We start from the raw sequence: 25,000 nt of genomic DNA on the forward strand, positions 1-25,000 counted from the left end.
GAGCAAGTAGAGAGTTTCAGGCTATGGAGGAGCGATGATTGTTGTCCTGTTCTTTTGCCTAAGTGAGTGTATTAGTTTCTTAGGGCTGCCACAACTAATTACCATGAACCAGGTGGCTCAATACAACAGAAATTTATTCTCTCACAGTTCTAGAGGCCAGAAGTCTGAGGTCAAGATGTTCTCCAAAGGACATCTGGGAAAGAATCCTTTGCATCTTCTAGCTTGTGGTGGTTGCCAGCCATTCCTTGGATTGTGGCAATATAACTCCACTCTCCAGCTCTGTCACCACATGGCTATCTTCCCTGTGCATGTGTCTGTGTCCAAATTTCCATCTTTTAAGAATACCGGTTATTGGATTAATGATCCTCCTAATCCAATAAGACCTCATCTTAACTTGATTACATTTGCAAAGACCCTATTTCCAAAAATGTCACATTCACAGGTTCTGGGTGGGCATGAATTTTGGGAGTAGGGGACACTATTCAATCTAGTACAAGAGGACTGAATAGAATGGCATATATGAGATGATCTTAGATTTTTTTAAATGTTGCCATATACTAAGATTTCTCAGCTTTGGCACATTGACATTTTGAACATGATAATTTTTGTTGTTTGAGGGGCTGTTCTATGCCTTCCAAGATGTTTAATAGAATTCTTGATCTCTACCCACTAGACGTTAGTAGCACATCCTATCCCCCAAGTTATGACAACCAAAAAACATTTCTAAACATTGCCAAATGTCCATGGAGGGCAAGATTCCCACTGCTGGAGAACCATTGGTATACAGGTATAAAATGTCATTTTCTCAGGACTGCATTTTTTGAAAGAATGTTGTTCTTTGTTAGCACATTAGGTCTTCAAGCCAATTGTGGACATGTCACAAATGATACTTATATCAACTCACAAATGATACTTTTAACTATTGTTCTCACAGTGTTAATACATTTGAATGCTGCCATCCTAACTCCAGAGAGGATTTCCTGGAAGGCAGGGATCAAGCCTGGCTGGGTCACCACGTATCTCTAGGGCCTAGCATAATTTAATAATAATTACAGTCATAGCAATATATTATTGAGTACTTTATATGCATTATCTCATTCACATGGCAAGTTCTTAATAAGTATTTGTAGAATGAATACTCTTGGGCAGAACTGAATACGTGTGTGATTACAAGCTTTTGTTTCTGGTATCCTAGAAGAAATGAAATAATATTTGCTAAAGAGAAGGGAACCTCTTCCATTGATACTGTTCTTTGGGTTCGGGGGTATTTTGATTGTTATATAAGCGCTGATACCACGATAGATATAATTAGGACCTGTATTGAGGGATCTTGCTTATGTGCTCTCCTGTGTGCTGCTTTATTCTTCTGGTCTGAAGATACTGTGCTGAGCAAGACAGCCATGGTCCTTGCCCTCTGGAAAATGCTCTCTGGAGTTAGGCTGTATCACACAAATGCTTACCTCTGTTGGGACAGTAGGACACTAGGGGTGACACTGATATCTAAACTACCATTTGTTGTCCTTCAGTAGATTATTATTATTATTATTATTATCATTTTGAGACAGAGTCTTGCTTTGTTGCCCAGGCTGTAGTGCAATGGTGTGATCTCGTCTCACTGCAACCTCTGCCTCCTGGGCTCAGGTAATCCTCCCACTCAGCCTCCCAAGGAGCTGGGATTACAGGCATGCATCACCATGTCAGGCTAATTTTTGTATTTTTAGCAGAGACTGGGTTTTGCCATGTTGGCCAGGCTGGTCTTGAACTCCTGGCCTCAAGTGATCTACTTGCCTCGGCCTCCTAAAATGTTGGGATTACAGGCGTGAACAAATAGATTCTTCTTTTGTGCCAAGTTATCTATTGAAATTCTTTTCTAACAATAACTCATTTTTCTCTTTTTAGGACCACTGAAGCCAGAAATAACTGTATCCTACATTGCTGTTGCAACAATATTCTTTAACAGTGGACTGTCATTGAAAACAGAGGTACTGTCATTTATGGGATACATGAAAAGCAGGGAGAAAAATTTAATTTGTACTTACCTTAAATTTCAGAGTCCTTTGGTAAAGCTATTTATAGCTATAATCTGAAGGATTCACTGTAGCAGAAGATAACTTGGTCAGCAAAGGACTTGTGTTTCATTCCTGCATACATGCATTATAAAAGCTGTACAGTTGAGCAGCATGGGTCCTGAGGATGTGGTCATAATGAGTGTGTTTTTAATATGACAGCTGAACTGAAGCATCTACTTTAGTTCTACCTCAGCTTATGGTGGTAACTACAGTGGTACCTACTATGCCTGGGCACATTTGAGCTGTTGATGTTCAGTTTGGTTTCCATAACTTTTGTGGATCATCTTTGGTTCCCAGGACTCATGCTATTCAAATAATGCTTAATTTGTCATAACTTAATTTTTATTTAGAAAAGCTTATTGTTCCTTAGCATATCTATTAAATATTAATAGATGTCTTAAGAGAAATATTGGTGTTTTTCATTTGACACGTGTGTGTGTGTGTATATATATACACACACAGAGATCCACACACACACACAGCATACCCATATATATGTAATGTTATTTACTGATTCAGGTTTCACCGAACATGAGATTCTCTTGGAAGTAAAGAAATCCAGACATTTTTACATTTACTTGTGAGAGAGGAAGAGTAGAATTTATGATTCTCTTTTGACTTACAATGGAAGAAAATGAGAGAGGAGAAAATACCCATTTGCTCTTGAAGAAATTACATAAAACTATCATTCTAACATCCTGTTCTTATGTAGATGGGAATATCTCACTATAAGAAGGTTTTTTTTGTTTTTGGAAATGGCTTTAAAAATTAAAATTCTGGTCCAGCATCATGTCTTACCTTTATTTATTTTAAGTGTGATTTGAATGAAGACTAAATTTAGTTATTTCCTTCTTAGACCACCCTAGTAGCAACATGGAAAAAATATGACTTTACTAAATTTATGTATTTTGTAGCCATCAGGTTGGTATAAATCTTTTCATTGGGGGTTTTTTTTTTTTTTTTTTTTTTTAATTTTGAGACAGAATCTCACTCTGTTGCCCAGGCTGGAGGGCAGTAGTGCCATCTCGGCTCACTGCAACCTCCACCTCCTGGGTTCAAGTGATTCTCCTGCCTCAGCCTCCCAAATAGCTGGGACTACAGGCACCCACCACCACGCCTGGCTAATTTTTGTATTTTTAATAGAAGTGGGGTTTCACTACATTGGCCAGGCTGGTCTCAACCTCCTGACCTCAAATAATTCACCCACTTCAGCCTCCCAAAGTGTTGCAATTACAGGCGTGAGCCACCATGCCCGGCCTCATTGGGGTATTTTTTCATATACATAGGATCATTGTGTAGTGTCTATAACTGATAAATTATGTCTCAAGAATTGTAAATATTTTCTGTGATTACTTGCTCTTCTGAAAATAACTGACATGGGATGAGATTTCCCAGTATGTCAAATTCCAATTTTGGTAAACAATATTGATATGAGAGGACCATGATTACTACTTACAGGGCACAGACTTTTGTTCTGTCAACATATGAGTTCTAATATTGGTTCTCAAATGTGGGGCACAGTGATACAGAAAGATATTTTCCACTACCATAATGTTGGACTGGTCTTGTTTGGAGGTCTTCCTGCTGACCTTGGCTAATGCTCTTTATGGAGTAGCTTTCTAACCCAAGTCCTTTACTTGGGACGTTGCTCTGTGTCCCCTGGTGGCTGCTTAATGGCTACAGCTGTTACTTGTGCCATGGGAAATCCAGAAAGCAACTTGATTTCTCTCACTCCTTAGCTTCTTAATGCGATTCTGTGAAGCAGATAACTTTATGGGATGAAGGAGTTGAAGAAGGAAGAATGTCACAGCTGTCAGCATTTCTCTAAGGACTGACTTCTTTTGTAAGCACCTAAGAAACCTTCAGAGTCATCCAGCTAATTTGGATCTAATGAAATGCCGTTATCTCGTGCTTTATCGTGGTATCTAAGCAGCAATCAGAGCCATTTCTTCCATGAAAAGCCCTTTTCAAACGAATACAACATTAAGTCATTTTCAAAAGCCATTTAACTTAAGATGTCCTAGATTGTATCATTGCGTAATATTAAACCACTTCTAAACCCTGCTAATTTCATGGGTAACTTGTAACTTAGGAGGTAGCAGTCATATTTGTTTACTAGTTAGTAATCCTAAATTCATTTCAGTGGGGATTGCGATTTGTATATTTTATTAGGTCCTAAAATAGTTCGTTTTTGCACATGGGAGACAGTGAATTATTATTGATTTGAGCTTATTTGGAAGCATTTGTGTTGGTCCCATTCAAGTTTGATTTATATTGAACATTTCTTGTATGACTCATACATTGATTTAATGACATGTATTCTAAAATTTATTTTACTAATTCGTTAAAATTTTAAAGGACGCTGTACTAATGCAATGCTGAGTCTTCAGTTTTATGACTATTAATTTCTAGTTTTTTGAAATTTTGTTGTATTGAAGTGAAATATGGTCACATTTAAAATTCATATTTAGTTCACTTCAAACCTTTAGTTTCGGAGGATTTGTCTCTTAGCCAACTGTGGCAGGGTGAATTTGTTTAAACAAATATCAATTAAGTGCTTATGGCTACAAGGCATGGTGCTGGGGATAGAAACAAATGTGAGCAGGAGACTCAGGGGCTGAAAAAAGGTCCCGAGTAGGGCAGACGATGCAAGTTTTTCTTTATTTTTCTGTAAAAAATATTATTTTTTATCCTATTAGCAGAAAAGCAAATGTAGCAAACTCTAAACTTTAGACTTATGCTGTTTGTTTCAAGCCCAGAGCTATGAGCCTGACTCTCAGCAAATGAATGAAATGGTCAGATAAAGGGTTACAAGAGAAATCGGTGTCTAATGAAAATATTTCTGTGTCCCAATCAGAGCCCTGGTTTTAAGCAATGCTTGATGCTGTCAGTGAGACTCTGGTACAATCAGTACATGATGTGGAGTGTCTTCTTAAGTTTATTTTAATGAATTTTGACCTATATTACATGTGAATAAACAAACTATGATGCAGAGCCAACTTTTTGATTATTCATGACCGCACTTATTTGACTATGTGGCCCAAAATTCTACATGGGTATGTATGAAATAATAACTATTTTAGGATTTACAGGGTTTACTTGCTTGTTCTTTTCTGTTATTATCTTGTTTTATCTTTATGGTTGTATGAAGAAGGTATGGAAAAATATATGACTCTGGGATTTTGTGAAAGTCTTGAAAATCTTTCTTAGAAGCACTTCCCTATTGTTAAGAGGCCCCTTATGAGCCAACATGGTTGGTTGTGACTCGTTTTGCTCGGTTCTTTACTGTATCATCATCCCGATGCAGTGGCAATTTCTTATTGTCATTTATTAGGTCAGCAGTATTTTCTAAGCACATTTTAGTTTTTATAACTTGTTTCTTTTGTAATAAAAGTGGTATTTACTTATTGTAGAAAGATTAGAAAGATTAAAAATAACCACTATTAACTATTAACATCCATTTTTTAGTCCTTTTTAAAAAATATGTTTTATATGCATAATATTTTAAAAATAAAATTGTATGGGAATGTAAGTATGTTTATACCCATATTGTGGACCCATACACATATACACATGTAATCTTATCCTATTCTTTTCATGTAACATTATCTACTTTTAACATAGTTTAATATTATTTAAATTTTCTTTCTATATTATAACAAAAATGTTTATTTTATTTACTTTTATGAACATATGATTTATTCACATAGTTCAGAATTAAAAGGTATAAAGATATGTGTAAGTCTTTTTTTTTCACTCTTCCACCAACTATCCAGTTTTCTTCTCTGGAGACAGACAATGTTAACAATTTCTGTGTACCTTTCCAGAGATATTCCATGTGAAACATACACATGTGTATTCTACCCCCCTACAGATTGTATTTCATACTGTTTGGCACCTTAACTTATTTTACTTAAAAAACGTATCTTGTACATTGTTTCATCTAAACACATAAAGAACCCCATTTTTTTTGTACACCAAATAGATTCTGTTGTATGGTTGTGTCATGATGTATTTTTGTTGTCCTCTATTGATGAACATTTAGTTAATTTACAAGGTTTTGCTATTACATGCATGTTGCAAAGGATAACCTAAAAATATATTATTTCCTATATTTGGAAACATATGTGAAGGATAAATTCCTAGAAGTGGAATTGCTAGGTCAAATGATATATGTAGTTTAAGTTGTAACAGATATTCCAAGTACCTAGAATGGTACCAGGTGCTCAGTAAGTATTACTTAAATGAAGGAATGAATTGCCAGGTTGTGCTCTCTATAGGTTATGCCAATTTATACACCTATTGATAAAGTAGGGGAGAGATTCTGTACACCTGCATTCTCATCAACAGGGTATTTAATAGCTCATAACACTCCAATTAGATTTTAACTTTTTAAATGATTCTCCTATTTTTGGACATTTGTTTCCAGATTTTGCTCTAATAAATAACATTGTGATGATCAATTTTGTGTATAAATATTTACAATCACTTCTTATATCTTTAGGATAAATTCCTAGTCATAAAATTCTGGGGTCCAAGAATATGAATTATATAGTCCTTGATATGTATTACCACATTAATTTTCAGAAAAGTTATGCCATTTTTATTCTTATCAGAAGTATATGCAGTCCGGGCATGGTGACTCATGCCTGTAATCCCAGCACTTGGGGAGGCTGAGGCGGGTGGATCACCTGAGGTCAGGAGTTCCAGACAAGCCTGGGTAACATGGCAAAACCCTATCTCTACTCTAAATACAAAAATTAGCCGGGTGTGGTGGTGGGTGCCTGTAATCCCAGCTACTTGAGAGGTGGAGGCAGGAGAATCGCTTGAACTCAGGAGGCAGTGGTTGCAGTGAGCCGAGATCGCACCACTGCACTCCAGTCTGGATGACAAGAGCGAAACTCCGTCTCAAAAAAAGAAAAGAAAAAAAAAAGTATATGCAAAAATGCCTTAGTGTATTCTGGCTAATCATTTCATTATGGTATTTTAAAAAATAAAAATACTAATATTTGTGTAGTGTTTACCAAATGCCTCTGAGTATATTTAAATGAGATTTGGCTTCAAGGCTGTTGAGAATGAATACTCTGAAACTGCTGGTGCTCAAGTTTTCTCTGGAGTGGAGCTCTAAGAATTCTGATTCACTGTAAGGATGGCTTGCTTTCTCTTAGGTCTGATCCCAGGACCTAATGTGACTTCTGGTAGGCTGAGTGTTTTCTAGTGGTCCTAAATTAGATTGCCAGAAATTCTTTAGATGTCATTTAGGGATGTCTTGTGACCTAACAGGAAGGAACTGCTGTGTGTATCTCCACACAGGGAGCTAGACAGTGGGAAGTGATGAGACTAATCTCAGAATGTGGTGATGAGCAAATTAGTCTGCATTAACGTACCGCTGATTAAACTGATAAACTTTGGCTAATGTCTCTGAGGCTGAGGATCTCTTGAACATCTTACCTGAACAAAGGGGCCATTGCAGTTCTATACTTACAACCAGTGACTGTCTGGCATAGTTGAATATGCTTTAATGATCACTTGCTTGTTTTAAAGGACTATAGTTTTTCTAGCACTTTCCAATTTTATTTTAGTTTTCCATTTTGTTTTTATTTCAACACAATATAAACTCAAATGCAAATATTATTAGTTTATATCTATTTGAATCCCAGAGGTTAACTAATTATCCTTTTTTTAGGTGTCAAACTCGTAACGTGTGCCTGGTTTGTTATGTTTAATGTGCATTTTTTTCTCTTGGGGTAGCATTGGGAGAAGCAGGCATGGGTTTGCTAGCATGCGAGAAAATTTAATTCTGATATTCACCATATAGTAACTCTCAACTTCAATTTCTTCATCGGTAAAACAGGGATAATAGTATTTACTTAATTAGGTTCTTGTGAGGATTAAGTGAGATAACATGTGAAGTGACAAGCTCAGATTATGGCATAAAGCTGGTATTCTGTTAATGTTAACAAAGAATCTAGTGTAGATTGTGGAAGAAAATGCCATTTGGAATTAGAGACTATCATTGAGGGAAATGTTTTTTAAAGTATTAATTTGTAGATTCAGTAACATCTTGCCAAATCGAGGACTTAAAGCCTTGGTGCAACGCATAGAGGTTAATTACTGTATTTGGTTGAAATGTGATAGATCTTATTAAGGTTTTTTTGAAAATATTTATTATTTTATATAGGTAAACATACATGTATGTTGTTCAACAATCCCCAAATCTATGCTAGTATAAAGTATAGTTGGCTTAGTCCTGCTCCAGAATTTTACACATCTGATTTGTTAGGGCTTATTGTGTATTGTAAAGAAATTAGAAAAGAATAGTTAATCGAGACCATCCTGGCTAACACGGTGAAACCCCGTCTCTACTAAAAAAAATACAAAAACTAGCCGGGCGAGGTGGCGGGCGCCTGTAGTCCCAGCTACACGGCAGGCTGAGGCAGGAGAATGGCGTGAACCCGGGAGGCGGAGCTTGCAGTGAGCTGAGATCGCGCCACTGCACCCCAGCCCAGGCGACAGAGCGAGACTCCGTCTCAAAAAAAAAAAGAGAAATTTTAGGCCGGGCACGGTGGCTCATGCCTGCAATTCCAGCACTTTGGGAGGCCAAGGGGGGTGAATCATGAGGTCAGGAGACTGAGACCATCCTGCCCAACATGGTGAAAACAAAAATTGGGGGGGGGGCGTGGTAGTGGCGGGCACCTGTAGTTCAAACTACTCAGGAGACTGAGGCGGGAGAATTCCTTGAACCCGGGAGGTGGAGGTTGCAGTGAGCCAAGATCTTGCCACTGCAATCTAGCCTGGGCAACGAGCAAAAACTCTGTCTCCAAAAAAAAAAAAAAAAAAAAATTAAGAAATTTTAAACAAAAATACTTTATAGCCTTCATAATAACTTTTTTCTCTTGCATTGTCTCATGTGCATTTATTTATAGATAAAAATTTTAGCTATGAAAAAACTCGAAATTAAAAACTAACTCATGTGATGTTATTTTAGTAGCGATCTCCTTTCAGGAATAGTTTTCTTACCTTTGTTTATTTTGTTTCCTTAATTTTTCCAGGAGCTGACCAGTGCTTTGGTGCATCTAAAACTGCATCTTTTTATTCAGATCTTTACACTTGCATTCTTCCCAGCAACAATATGGCTTTTTCTTCAGCTTTTATCAATCACACCCATCAACGAATGGCTTTTAAAAGGGTATGTTTAAATCTTTAAAAGTGGGTCCACTTTTAATGGGGCATCTCTAGAGACATTGTTGTTTCTATGGCAACTATATACAAAAGGGCTTGTGTGCTGTCTTAAAAGGAAGTAAAAACACATCTTTGTTTTCCTTTAAAACAATAGTATTTCATCAAGGAAGTTCATCAAATAACAGAATCTTAAGATACACCCTCATGCTTCATCCTGAGGTTTTAGGATGAGCACTTTTCTGAGAATTTTAAAGAGTGGTCTTGGAAAAAAAATGAGAAGGACTAGCAGATGTAAGATCTGTATGCCAGTCAATTGGATGTCAATTAATTAGAAAATAGCAGAGTATAAGGTGTGTTTTAGAAATGTATAAGAAAGAAAAAAATACCTATATATGGGACAAACGTTACCTTTTCATTGTTTTATATTTGATATAATAGTTGAACTTAGAGCCTGAAGATTGAATTCTGACCATATCCCTAACATACTATGTGACTTTGAGCAAAGTTTTTAAATAGTTTTTAATGTCAATTTCCCTATCTAGAAAGGAGGATAATCATACTTTTACTGCTTATTTACCAATGATGTTGGGGATATCAATTGAAATTACTTATTCATTGATTCAAGTTATTTATTTAGCTTCTACTTTGCTTCAGGAGTTATTATAAATATTGGAGAAACAACAATGAAATGCCCATTAGTTTTGCATGTTGGGGAGTCTCAGGGGGTGTGGTATCAATAAACAAGTAAGTAGATGAGCAAGATAGAGATAAATGATGTAAAAAGAACAAAACAGTGAGATAATGTGAAAGTGGTTGGGTGGGCAGGCTGGTGATTAATTTAGATTTCAGAGTTCTGGGGGCAGAATGTTCTAGGGAAAGGAAACAGAATGTACAAAGGCTCTAGGGCAAGATCAAGCCTGTTGTTTTCCAGTCAGTAAAGCAGCCAGGAAGGCCAGAGCCTGGTGATGTAGAGGAAAAATACCATGTCCTAACAGTAGAAAAGGAGGCAGGAGTGCGCTATATAGAGCCTTATAGGCCATGGGACAGTGTTCGGATTTTATTCTGAGTGCTATAGGAAGCTATTGGAGGAATTGGAATGAGGGAGTGATGAGGTCTGATTTATGTTTGCAAATGATTCTTCTAATTGCTATGCGGAAAAGAGATAGTAGAGGGACCTGAGAGAAATCAACTTAGAGAGTAGTGGTGAGGTAGCAGTTCAACAGAGAGAAATGAATGTGTGCCAGATAGATTTTACAGTAGAGCTTTCATTGGTGATGGGTAAGGAGGATATAGAAGGAGGACAGAGGAACCAGGGTTTTAGGTTGGAACCACTGGGTAATTGGTAGCATCACTTACTTAAGAGGGGAAAACTAGGTTAGGAGGCATGGTGGAAATCAAGAGTGCCATTTTGGCCAGATTTAGTTTGAGAGAATGACCATCAAATTTCACCAAAAAGTGTAAAATGCCACATAAATATGATGACATCATTTTAGAGCAACAATGTATTATGCATATCAATAACCAACAGCTACTGAATATCTACCATGTGTAGGCCACTCAAGGAATACAAAGATATTTACTCATTTTTGTTGTCTTCTGGGAACTTCCAACCTAGTTGGTTATATAGGATATATATACATATATATATATACACACACACACACACACACACCCCTCCTAGTAATCACCAAAATGCGACACCATGTGATTTTTCAGATGAGTGGTGTAATCAGTTAAAGAATAAGCAGTTCAGCAAAGGTTGGGTACTCTTGGATTTCAAAAATGAGGCATTAATGAGATACAAAGATAAAATGTTTCCATAGGGTTGGCTTGCAGAAGGCCTGAATTACTGGGCTGAGGAGTTTGCATTTGAAGCTATAGATGATGGAGAGAGAGCTGTTAAAAATGCTAAACAAGCACATAACAACATGTTTAAAAGTGGCTACGAAGGAAGATTAATTGGACAGCTTGCAACTCAATATGCTAAGTAAAACAAACAATTCTGACTTCAAGATGTTGAACTTAAAGGAATATACACTTACCGTAATTCACTTAGAGAAAGCTCTTCCTGGCTTAGTGTTTTTTCCCTTCCCCTCCCTAATTTGAAAGTACATACTTAGTATATTAACTTGAAGGGGTTGCAGAATCATGTTTAAGTTGTTGAAATAAAGATATTCTGAGCACATACTCCTTACCTTGCATAGCAAAGGGACAGAGTAAGGTAGAGGGAACATTGAACAGGCCTTTGTAAGTGTCCAGATTGGCTGAGAAGCATCTGGACAGGGATGATGGTGGCAGTAGTCATGGAGGAAACTGGAAAGTTAGTTGTGACAGATTGATTTTTTTTTTTTTTTTTTTTTTGAGACAGAGTCTCATTCTGTTGCCAGGCTGGAGTGCAGTGGCGTGATCTTGGCTCACTGCAACCTCTGCCTCCTGGATTCCAGTGATTCTCCTGCCTCAGCCTCCTGAGTAGCTGGGATTACAGGTGCCCGCCAACGTGCCCAGTTAATTTTTGTATTTTTAGTAGAGATGGGGTTTCACCCTGTTGGCCAGGATGGTTTCAATCTCTTCATCTTGTGATCTGCCCGCCTCGGCCTCCCAAAGTGCTGGGATTAAAGGTGTGAGCCACCGCGCCCAGCCACAGATTGATTTTTGAGGAGCAAGTGGAGTCACATATAACTTCAAAGTTTCAAACTGGATCATTAGGGAAAAAACTGGTCCCATTGACCAAAAATATATGTAGATTCAGAGGGGAAGTTTATTTTTTAGAAAATATATGAATTCATTCTGGAGATCTGTTGTACAGCATGGTGACTGTAGTTAATAACGTATACTAGAAAATTGCCAAGAGAGTAGATGTATATGTTAATTAGTTTGATTGTGGTAATAATTTCGCAGTGTATACCTGTGTCAAAACATCATGTTGTATGCCATAAATTTTTATAATATTTGCTTGTCAATTATACCTCAATAAATTTGGGAAACAAATATATAAATACAACATTAGACGTGCTTAGTTTAAAGTGGCAGTCATAGGCAGCTACAAATTTGGGAATTGTAGTTAGGGCTAAAAAAAAAAAAACACCACCAGAATGACTGGTTTAAAAGACAGAAACTAAATTTGAATGAACTACAACAGTAACCATGAAAATATTAGAGTGCCCTGAGAAGGAGGTAAGCAGAATGAATATGAGGAAAAAGATACCAGATTTGGTGATTTGGAGATTACTGGTTACTTTAAGGTTATTATTACTATTAGAGGGGGAAGAAATCTCCTTTCGGAGAAGTAAAGAGAGAATGGTCTGTGGGGCCATGGAGGCAGGCAGTCTTTAAAGGTCAAAAGTGAGTCACAATGAGAAAAGTGGGATTGTATCTTGAGGAGGCAGCACCACTCATTTCACTCATTTTGCTATTAGTTATCTACATTTGTGCATTGACTCTTCTGCCTCCTTGAACGCAGGAATAATGTTTTTATTTCTTTTTAAAAATTCTTTCTTGTAGGATTTTACCCATAGAAGATATATGTATTCAGTATATAGTTGGCAAATTTTGTCTTTTATTTATTTATTTTTGAGATGGCATCTTGCTCTGCTGCCCAGCTGGAGTGCAGTGGCGCGATCTTGGCTCACTGCAACCTCCGCCTCCTGGGTTCAAGCAAAATTTTTGTCTTTTTAAAGCTATGAGAATTCTGCTTTTTTGCATATAGAAGGGAAGGGGCTGGAAGAGGAGGGATGAAAAAGTTAGAAAGATTGAAAATGCATGAGAGGATCTGTCCTAGTATTGGGGGTAGGGGAGACAGAAGGCAGAGAGGCTGAGGTGGGAGGCCTAGATAAGTCTGTGACCCATAAAAGTTTTACCCCAGATAGGTGGCTTTGTGAGTTTGGAAAGTTACTTAACTTCTTTCTTCACTTCAGTTTTCTGTAAAATGGTAATAATAATAACAACTTATCTTAAATATAACTTTTGAGGAATAAATGAGATAGTATGTAAAGTGTTTAGAATAGTGTCTACTACAAATGGTAAATGCTCAGTATTAGTGACGATGATAGCAGACTCTAAGGAAGACTCAGAAATTGGGAATTCATAATAGGTCAGACCACTCTAGTAGCTCTTGGTAAAACAGATCTGGAAAGAAGACCATATTGAATGGAACTGAGTTGGAAATTCCAGTTTTCTTATGCTTCAATCAAAATGAGTTTAAACATTATTTTTCATATTTCAGACCTAATGTAAATCTATTGCATAAATTTTAGATAATATATTCTTACAAAAATGAATAAAAATATAGTTGACCCTTGAACACTGTGAAGCTTAGAGGTGCCAACCCCCATGCAGTTGAAAATCCACATATAACTTTTGACTCCCCAAAAACTTAACTACTGGTAGCCTAACCATTGACTGGAAGCCTTACCTATAATATAAAGAGTCAATTAACATATACTTTATATATTACACGTATTACATATTCTTACAATTAAGCTACAGAAAAGAAACATATTAAGAAAATTATAAGGAAGAAAAAATATATTTACTATTCATTAAGTAGAAATGGATCATTATATAGGCCTTCATTTTTGTCATCTTCACATTGAGTAGGCTGAAGAAGAGGAAGAAGTCTTGCTGTCTCAGGCATAGCAGAGGCAGAAGAAATTCTTGTATAAGTGGGGCCCTCACAATTCAAATCCATGTTGTTAAATGGTCAACTGTAACCTTTAATCATACCCATTCAAAATCTAAGTCAGATACTCTGTGTCCTCTATGCCCTGTATGAACTTTCCACTTAGGCCAGATACCTGTTCTCCCCAGAAGATATATTCTATGTGGATTTTGAGTAATTAAAAAAATTTATAGTACTTAAGTTTATTACTCATAGTTTCATTTGCTTGTTATGCAGTTTATTTTCTATCCTAAACTAAGGAAATAGACCTGTCATGATCTTGGGTGTGTGCACTTAATTTAATAAAAACCAAATTGAGAATAGATACTAGAATTTACTACAGAGCCTGAATGCAAAAGTGTATGATTGTGTCATGCCTGTTTCTGTAATGTTATTACAACATTAAAATGTCCTTTATGAGATGAAGGTTTGAAAACTACTCTTCTATAGAAAGAAATCCAAAGATACAAGCTTGTGTCTTGTCAAGTATTTTGAACTTTGGAAGTGGTTTTGAAGATTTAGAGACTTCCTACAAACAAAATGTAGGGAAAATATTTTTCACTTTACCTAAAAATAACCTAAGACTACATACACTTACCAAATGATTAGCCATTTTGGTTATCTTTCAATGACTGAACTCACTATACCTTGACTGCTTTTTGAATTGTATAATAAGAGCTTAAATAGCTTAAAATAGACGCACTCAAGCCTATGGAATAGCATAAGAGATTAGAACTCATACATTTGCAGCACCTTGTAAGCCATATTGCCTTGTGCAGACTTGTCTAAATTCAACAGGGCATGTGCATCAATAAATATGCCCTTATTTTCATTTGCTCAGCCTTGCTATTTTAGAATGAATGTGGTGACAGCTGTCTATGATTTAAAAAATTATTTATAGTTGGATTTTCTTTTCTTTTTCAGTTTGCAGACAGTAGGTTGCATGCCTCCGCCTGTGTCTTCTGCAGTGATTTTAACCAAGGCAGTTGGTGGAAATGAGGTGAGTCATGGGGCTACCTTATTTAAACATAAGTGCATGCTGTGCTTTTATTTCCAAATTGTACCATAGTTTTGAACATGAAGGGTTGATGTTGCAGAAAACTCCTAGCCATAACAGCTTGTGAAAGAAGGAGGTGTACTCACATACTAGCATGATGCTAAAATTGATCATGATGGATAGAATTTAGGATTTCAAAGAGAAGAGCAAGGGAAATGAGTGAAATAGAGATAGTGATTTTTCTTCTACCTCAGTGGAAATTGGGAGACAAAGGACAGAGAAGACCTGGGAAAGGCATTTTTCATCCAAGATTCACAGCCTGAGGACATCCAATATGGCTATTCCTTATTTCCAAAAAAATTGTTAAACTAAATTGATGGGGAAAAGTTCAATATGTTTAATGACAAGTGAAGATGATATAAAAAGAAGAAATTAGGCTAGGTTTATTAGATGAATTCAAAGAGATTATTCAACTGCTAGGGGACTATGGCACAATAATTGTATTTGTATATTGGGGTAGCAATTGTTCAATGCAGAAGCTACTTATAGGGGATTCTTCCCTGGTTGAAAGGCCCTATGACTTTATACTGAGGGACATTCATTTGTGATAGCTTATTTCTCCTTTTCTACTTATATTCTTTCATTCAGAAAAAAAATGCTATTGAAGGAGGGAAGATAATGGGTTTCCACTTCAGTTCATTCTTAGGATTCTGCTTTCAACATCGATTTTCATTTTCATCCACTTTCTGTTTTCCAAAAATATTGAGTACCTGCTATATTGAAAACAGGTTTATGGAAGTATCATTGACATATAACAAACTGTATAAACATAAACAGTTTAATACTTTGACATATGTGTATACTTGTGAAACCACCAACACAATCAAGATAGTGAACATATCCATATCCATATATACACACTCAAAGACTTTCCTGAGTCCCATTGACATTCCTTCCTTCTGCCCTTCTCAACACCCCCTTCCCCAGGCAACCACTGATCTGCTCTCTGTCACTGTAGATTAGTTTGTGTTTTTTAGAGTTTTATGCAATGGAATTATACAGTTTGTGCTCTTTTTTTAAAAAAATCTTTTCTAGCTTCTTTTACTAAGCATACATATTTTGTAATTCATCTATGTTGTGTTCATTAATAATTCAGTACCTTTTTTGCTGAGGAGTAGTATTTTATACAGATATGCTACAAATTGTTTATCCATTCACCTGTTGATGGAAATTTGGGCAGTTTCTAATTTTTGGCTATGAGCATTCCTGTAGAAATCTTAAGTTTATATATAACATACCCCCATTTCCTTGGAAATATCTAGGAGTGGAATGGGTATATCATCTGGTAGGTGTAAGTTTTAGTACCTTTTAATCAAGGAAGAATCATCTATAAATAGTTATAAGCCTCCTATAAATAGCTTCGGATGTAGACTATTTCTCTCAATATACAAGCACTCTTCTTTTACTACGTATGTATATTTAACTTTTAAATAAATCACCAAACTATTTTTTAAAGTGGTCATACAGTTTTACATTCCAACCAGTAGCGAATGAGAGTTCCAGTGTTCTACATCCTAGTCAACATTTGGTACTGTATTTTCAGTCTTTTTAATTTTTGCCATTCTAATACAGTGTAATGATATCTCATTGTGGTTCTAATTTAATCTGTATTCCCAGTGATACTGAGTATCTCTTCATGTGTTGATTTGCTATTCATATGTCTTCTTTAGTGAAATGTCTATTAACTCTTTTGCTCATTTTTTAAAAAATTGGGTGGTTTGTTTACTTATTGATGAGCATTAAGAGTTCTGTATATTCTGGGTATGTCTCTTTCATCAGATATTTGCTTTGTCAATATTTTTTTCCTAGTCTGTGACTTGTCTTATTATTTTTCACCAGTGTCTTTTGAAGAACAGAATGGTAGTGGAGACAGTAAAGGTGATTGGATTCTGGGTGTATTTGGTACAGGATATGCTGAAATTAGATGTGGGGTGTGAGAGAAAAAGAGGGATCAAGAATGATTTTAAGGTTTTTGGTCGAGCAACTGAAAGGATGAGGTTGCTGTTGCTATGTGAGAACAGGTTTGGGGAGTATTAGCCTACAGAGGCTAGGCTATTCCGGGATAACTAAGAACTTCAAAATCTCAGTGGTTAAAAATATACATTTATTTCTTGTTCATGGTACATGTCCCATGTGGGTCAATGGGAAGGTCTTTTGCCATCCCCAAAGATGCCAGATTGATTGGAGGCTCTACTATCTTGTAGGTCTACCCCCTGGATGGAACACACAACATTTTCACTTGCCACAGCAGAGAGAAAGATTGCAGAACCACAAATAGGTTTTTCACTGCCCAGGTTGACAGTGATACATGGCACTTTGCTCACATTAAATTGGTCGGAATAAGTCATAAGGCCTTACCATGTGTTGTCATTTATGTGTGCTGAAGGAGAAGGGAACTGACTTTAGTGAATACTTGTAATGTCAGCCATATAGGTAAAGATCAAGAGTTTGGTTTTTTGATGTACTAAGATGTCTATTATATATCCAGGTGGAAATACTAATGAAGAATTAGAGATATTAGAATTAGTAGTTTAGGAAGTGGTCTAAACTAGAGATATAAATTAGGGAATCATCAGTGGATAAATGTACTTAAAGCCAAAATTGGATGAGATTTTTTGGGGAGAGAGCATAGATATAAAAGAGAAGAGGTTCAAGGACTGAGCCCTGGATCACTCCAACATTAAGAGGTCAAGGGAATGAGGAATAACCAACAAAGACAACAGAGAAAGCAGCAGTAATGAGAGCAGGAAAAATAGGGGAGCATTGTGTCAGGGAAGCCAGGTGTCCTGGAAGCCATGTGAAAAAGTGTTTGAGGAGGAGGGTCTGGTTCACTGTGTAAAATAATGCTGATATAAGTTGTGTAAGGTAAATTCTGAAGATTAGCCACTGAATTATGCTACATGGAGTAACTGGCAGCCTGACCAGAGTGGTTTTGGTGGAGCATTGAAATAAAAGCTTATTTGGAATGGGCTCAAGAAAAAAGTGGGAAGAGCAGAATTAGAGATAGAAGTAGAGTCAACTGTTTTGAGGTTCTCTGTGATGAAAGGGAAAAGGGAAATGAGGTTGTATTTAGAGGGGATGTGGGGTAGAAATTTTTTTAATGTAGAAATAACAGCATGTATGTACCATGATGAGAATACTACACTAGAGAGGAAACTGTTGATGTAAGAGAGAGTGTGTATGCTGGAGTAATATATTTGATCAAATGAGAAAGAATAGTATTGAGTTGTATGACTGTCAGTGAACCTTGGGCTGTTTGTTTATAATAACAGAAGTGAAGGCAGAGTGTGTGGATATGGATGTGTGTAGCTGGGCAGAAGGGGTATACTTGGTCTTTTTTAATGGTTTTTATTTTCTTAGTGAGGTTGGAAGCAAGATCAACAACTGAGAGTGATAATGAGGTAGGTGGTATTGATGTTTCAAAAGGGAGGAGAAAGTGTGCAATTGCCAATTAGATGAGGAAAGTGAGTTAACTTGAGAGTATGGCAGGACAGCTAGGCTGGACTGAGGAGCCAGCTGAGATGCGTAGACATGCATTGAAAGTGAAGCCAGGCATTGTGGTTGTGTGTTTTCTCAAAGCCACATTTAGCTTCTTAGTGTAGGAATGAAATTAGCAGATAGCTGGATTTAACCAAAGATTTCATTATGTCAGGTGGTTTTTACTATTTGCCATATGATTAGTGAGATAGAGGAGGTATAGGAGTTTTTGACTAGTATGCTCTGTGGTTTTCTTTCTATTGTGATTAGAGATAAATGTGATTTGTCTAATGGTGATTCCCTTAAGAGGTGTGCAGGCTATATTGATTTTAGAGACTAAAAACCTTTTTGTTCTCAACTTTTGGCCAAAGTTCACATTTCATCCATATCCTTGACAGTAACATAGCATTAGATTCTTCTAAAGTCTACTTACATGTTTATTCCTTCAATAGATAAATTGTTTACATTAATGTTCCATGTTAATAATGTGGAATTTAGAAATATCTCCTTTGTTTTCTAAAAGTGTTAGTCTATTTCTTTAAATGTTTATATTGTATAGTTTCATGATTATCAAGCATTTTTGTAGACCGGGGTATAAGATATAATTTTTCATAAATCTTGAACATCAAGCTTCAGAAATGAAGTTTGCAGAGTCTAGTTTGGTCCTATCTTCTGATATGAAATGAATAGACTATTTCATATTTTCACCAGATAGTAGGAGAAAATGATCAGCAAGAAAAGGTAGTAGAAAAGTTTAATGCTTTCCTAAAATAATGTTACTAGATAAGTGAATATAGACTTTTGTTGAAGTAAATGTGAAAGAAGATTAATCTTCTGTATAATAGATTGGAAAGAATGTAATCTAAGGATGGACAGTGAATTTGTTGGTGTGTGTAATGAAAAGGTCCACAAGCTGGGCTCACTGTCACCTAGTATTTGATGAAGGCCCTGATTCTGCTTTTCTGTGATTCTCTGCTCTGCCTTGCATGTAGCAGCTCTGTACTCACATGGGTTTTAAACATAGCAATAGAATTGCTGTGGCATATTCCATGTTGCATTGTCCTTGCAAAATGTTCTTGATGGTGTTTATGTCAAGTAGGAAAACGTTTTCCTTCAGGATTTTATGTTATCACCTTTTTCACATTTAGTTGATGCTCATGTATATTTACATATTTATATGTAATATATACATGTTTAATATGTGCTCTCATGTACTAAATAAAGTGTATGGTTGTATAGCATATTTGTTTTTAATGATTTGGGGATGTATGCAGTTGTAATGGTGTCATTTGAAATGATTATTTTCATTTTGCAAAGTTGTTATAGAACGTAGGAGGAAATTTGTTTCTGCTACTTACACACTTTTCATTTTAAATGATTTTCAGTAAAATTGTTGGTTACCAAAAGATTTTGTCATGGGTTGTAATTTGGCAAGAAGTAACTTTATTGCTTTTTGTTAGTTAAAAAAAAAAGTCTGTTCTTATAACTTAGGTTATTTTTGTTTCAGTGAGCCAACTAGAATTTATAATGACTTTTAGCAGCAGAAGGGACTCAATGTATGTGCATAGCAGTATATATACCCTGAAATGCCAGTATATTTCTCAGGTAAACAAATGATACTGTTTAGTGGTAAAGCTGACTGACAATCTTCTTTTGTGGCTTTTACATTTTAAGCTATTTTTATTTGAATATTAGAAACATGGTCAGCTTCTTATTTGTGATTGTAATTTATTCATTTGAATATTTTAAACACAAATTTTCAAAACTGCAAAATTGTAGAGTGTGCTTTGACATGGTCCAGCTGGTGGCGATTGTGGCTGTGTGTATGTGTGTGTGCATGTAGCTGTAGTTCCTTTTTAAGTAATAGAAAAAGTAATAAGGCCGGGGGCAGTGGCTCATGTCTGTAATCCCAGCATTTTGGGAGGCCCAGGCAAGGGGGGATCACCTGAGGTCAGGAGTTCAAGACTTGCCTGGTCAACATGGGGAAACCTCGTCTCTACTAAAAATAGAAAAATTAGCCAGGCTTGGTGGCATGCGCCTGTAATCCCAGCTACTCAGGAGGCTAAGGCAGAATAATTGCTTGAACTCGTGATGCGGAGGTTGCAGTGAGCCAAGATTGCGCCATTGCACTCCAGCCTGGGTGACAGAGCAAGACTCCATCTCAAAAAAAAAAAAAAAAAAAAAAAAGAACAAGAAAAAAGTAGTAAGAGTTGGTTAATCCTAATTTTATTGCCAAAAATAAGATAGATCAGAATGTTTTATATTTTATTCTGACATGGGAGGCAAAAGATAAACACTTATTCTTTGTTTAAAAACTATATATGTTTGTTTAGTTTAAATTTCTGTTCCAAATACAAGATTCTGTGATAAAATTTTTTTTTGATTTTTTTCCCTCCAAAAGCCTTACAAAGGTTTTAAACCTGATGAGACTTGCTAAGAGAATCATTGTATTTAAATTCAAGTTACTTCTGCCTTACAATAACTGTCACGTGGATTCCTTTATAAAAGAAAAAAAATTTAAGAAACTAGAAAATTATTCCCCTACGTTTGGAGAGGGAGTTATGTGATTTTCATAGTATTGTTGTAGAACTGTTTCATTTCTCTGTCGTTTATACTGGTGTTTAGTGAAAAAGCAAGAAAGGTAGGGTTTGGGAAAGAGGCATTGTCTTCTTTTATCTCAATATTGCTTCTTTTGCATGCTGAGAAAAGGAAGAATTCAGCTAAAAGCCATTGCCTAAAAATGTGAAGTGAGTATGAAACCTTAACATCCAAGTAAAGTTGCAAAGCTATATAGCTTTGCAAAATTTTGAGAGCCTAGGTATTAAACAAGTAGAAGAGAAATATAATTAAGGAATGTCTGCCTTCAAATATCTGAAGGAAAAAAGAAAAAAGCATTAAGAGTTGTAATAGATAAAAGTCAGGGCAAGTTAGAAAGGAGTCTTTAGTCAGATCTGGGAGTAATATTTAAACTCTAGGTTATCTGTGTTTAAAACCAAGCCTGGCAATTCAAACCATGAAAATAGGCACCTCTACCACTAGTAGCAGTGTACTGACTATAGGCATGTTATTTATGTTTATTTGCGCTTTTTTGTTGTTTGTTTCTTAAAATGGATTTCATGGATCACTTGCACTGGCATTACCTGAAAGATTAGAAAAGTAAACTTAAATTCTTTATATCATATCCATCCTAGACATATTGAATTAGAATGTTTAGTGGATGGGCCTCAAGAATCTCCTTCTTTTAAAAATTATGAAACCTATCATAGCTACAAAAAGTGTGTAAAACACATATACACAGTTTGAAGCACAATATGCACTTCTATGTCCACCATCCAGCTTTAGAAATAGAATACAGTATTCAACCAGTTGTTAAGCATCAACTTTAAGATACTGTTTTCTACCATAGAGAATAATAAGGATAGTAAGATCTTACAGGGGTGAAAAAGTAGTCTTTTGCTCACCCATAACAAGGGTCATAGCTGACATCCCTATGACAAATGACACATTAACAAGAGAAAAGCATAACAAATTTATATACCTAAAGTTTTAGGTGACATGGGTAATTTCAGAAATGTAGACCCAAAGAGCCAGGGAAAACTATATTTTTATGCTGTCTGATGAAATAAGTGGATAGTTGGGGAGAAACATGGTTGGAAAAAAAAGGGGTATGCTCTAATGGTAATAAACTGGGGCCACTTAATAAGGCCAGGTTTTTCAGATTCTTTTCTGTGTCTCTGTAGGACTTGCTTTCCCTGAGTGTGAGAAAGGACACCTGTCACATGAGGATCTTCAGGGGAGAAGGGAGGAAGTCAGAGTGACCTTTCAGCTTTCTATGATCCACCTAGGGGAAGAGGAATTCTAGTTTCTATGATCCACTCAGGGACAAGAGAAAGAGGGACAGGAGACAGGAGGGCAGGAGAAGGTTGGGGAGACCATCTTGCTTTTGAGGCCCCCTTGTCTGTCTCAGCTCAAAAGTACTCAGTATGCCACGGCACCATGCTTTAGAGTATTGTGTTCTGAGACATGACAGTCCAGTGCCTGACTTTGAGAAGCTTACGTTTAATGTGATATTACAGTATTCAGAATCTCTACTTCATGTTATAAACCTCACAAAAATAGGCAAAGCATAGTGGAATAGTTTTGCCTAGATGACCCTCATCGTTAAATTATTGTTTTCCATTTTAATGTAGAAAAAAACAAAATGCACCACAAGTGAGGTCAGCTCCACCCAGCTGTGTGGGACAGCCAGAACTTCAGGTTAGGAATCTAGACTGTGTTTGCTACTTGCAACGTTAGGCTATGGTCTTGCCTAGTCTAGTATTAAGACAGTGTGCTTCTTTTAATGCAAGCATATTTAGCTGGCATTTTTATTATATTTTACTTAGCGGGTTGAAGGATTTTAGAACTTTGATAGTCATGCTGAATTCCAAATGCATTTTAAAGAAACATTTTGATTTGGGGTATAGAAGAAAGATAACGAGTGTGTGTGTATGTGTGTGTGTGTGTGTGTGTGTGTTTACTTTCATCAATGGGGCTGGTACTCAAATCTCTTCAAAGACAATTTAAGAATGTCTCCTTAGCAAAGAAAATTATTGCATGTGGGGAAGTCTTAAGTCATAGATGAAGGTCATGGAAGTCTGAGTGTATTTAAAAAAGGTTTTCTATCTGCTTGGAAAGCAAATGAAGCACTCATTACTAACTTCCAAAGTATAGCTATGAGATTTTTGCTAGAGGTGAAAGATCAAGATCATCACAGTCCAAATGGAGACTGAAAGTTCAATTTCTGACTTATGAGTGAGGCATGAAACATTTCAGGGTTATTTTGCATTATCATTGGGGAGTTGGTCTTGCTAATCCAATGCATTAAGATAAGATTCATTGAAACATTTATAAAGGCAGTTAGAGTAGATCTAATCAGCAGAGAGGACTAGGAGTGAAACGGAAATCTGATCTGTCAGTCACTTTCTCCGCTTTAGCAATTACTTAGCCTTTCTGTTCTTTGCCTTTCTCTTCTGTTAAATGGGGTTACTGCTTTGGCTTGTAGTGTAAGGTTAATGGCATCCTGGTGGAATCTTATGTCTGAAAAACATTGTCAGCATTGAGCCTTCTTGCAAGCTGGCAGATGTATGTTTTTTAGCCTCCAGACTGGTGTGCTTTCTGAGGAGTAGTAACAGCTACTTTTCCCTCTTTAACAGATGAAAGAACAGAAGTAACAGCAGCAACAGCAAGAAATTCTATGTCCCTACTCTTCTACTGTATCTACCTTTTAGCTTCAGTCTTATCTTCCAGATTGGGCGAGAGTTCTTAGGAGGTAGAAAGAGTTGACTGTGTTTGTTTTAAGCTGCTATAAAACTTGTGAAACGTACCTAGATTTCCCTGTTCTTTGGTGTAACTTAGAATTTTCTCATTAAACCCTGTTGCCCAGCAAATTATCTTCATTTTTACCTCTGTAACCAAAAGGGCTCTTTTAATAGATTAGCGATGATTTCTAGTCACCAATCCCAGTGGCCAGTTCTCAGTTCATATCCTCCATGACTGATACCATGGCCACTCATCTCCAAATTCCTTCTGCTTCCCTGATACTCATCTCTCCTGATCTTCTAAATTCGCTCATTAATTCACTTCGTTCATTTATGCAAAAACATATATCAAGTGCTTGCAATAGCTTGCTGTCTATACATAGTACATTTATATAATTTTCAGTTTAGTAAGTGATATAAAACAAGCAGTACATTGTAGCATAAGATGATTTGTATTTAAATAAATTTAATAAACTGGATAATTTCAGATTATTAGTTTACATTATAGGTCTTCAGTTTTTTTGTATAAGTATTTATTGTTGTAACCTGGAATAGTCATGTCAGATACTCAAGATAGCCCCTTTGGGAATTAAAGGCCATGGGGAGCCAAACTAGTAATTGAAAGATTGCTTTGAGAGTTTAGAACTAGATAAAGGGGATTGAAGATTGAATAGATTTATAGGATGTTTCTCTGAAACAGTAAAGCCTAGAAAAGCATCCCAGCTCCATTCCAATGAACAACAACAAAAAAATCGCAAGCCAAGAAACAATCAGGTATGTCTGTCTCTCTCTTTTTTTTTTTTTTTTTGAGACAGAGTCTCGCACTGTTGCCCAGGCTGGAGTGCAATGGTGCAATCTCGGCTCACTTAAACAGTTCTACATAAACATTGAAAATGTGTTATCAACCTAATTCTCCTTGTTCAGTATCAGAATATCTGCATGTATGATGACTAGCAACATTTTTTGATAATTTGGTTTATTTTGATAAGTTATATTTTAAATATCAGGCTTCGTTTTTAGAGAGGCACTAGTCTAAACAACAACACACTGCTAGCTTTTCTTTCAGCTAATCTAATCTAATTAATGTTTCTATGTTTGCATCTTATTATAGAGAATTTGATTATTTTTAGCTTTATTTCCAAATTCTGGGCATGTGCCTTTTTCAAGTTCTGTGGCTTGTCTGTGTACCAACTACACGCTAGCTACACATGTATTTGTGTATATTTATGAAGTTGTTATTCTTGAAAATAGAAGACTT

The 25,000-nt window shown here is 36.3% G+C and overlaps 1 protein-coding gene across 3 annotated transcripts in view; it reads left to right on the plus strand.

Annotated features, from left to right (window-relative positions):
• The window catches only part of SLC10A7 (solute carrier family 10, member 7), a 277,082-nt gene that overhangs the window by 2,924 nt on the left and 249,158 nt on the right, over positions 1 to 25,000 (plus strand). For all 3 annotated transcript variants that reach the window (XM_011987124.1, XM_011987125.1, XM_011987126.1), the window contains exons 2-4: positions 1,900 to 1,982; positions 9,122 to 9,258; positions 14,833 to 14,908. In XM_011987124.1, the coding sequence (XP_011842514.1) occupies positions 1,900 to 1,982; positions 9,122 to 9,258; positions 14,833 to 14,908 (296 nt within the window). The remainder of the gene's footprint in view (positions 1 to 1,899; positions 1,983 to 9,121; positions 9,259 to 14,832; positions 14,909 to 25,000) is intronic.

The sequence above is a fragment of the Mandrillus leucophaeus genome, unplaced genomic scaffold (genome assembly GCF_000951045.1).
Source record: "Mandrillus leucophaeus isolate KB7577 unplaced genomic scaffold, Mleu.le_1.0 Scaffold301, whole genome shotgun sequence".
Taxonomy (NCBI): Eukaryota; Metazoa; Chordata; class Mammalia; order Primates; family Cercopithecidae; genus Mandrillus; species Mandrillus leucophaeus.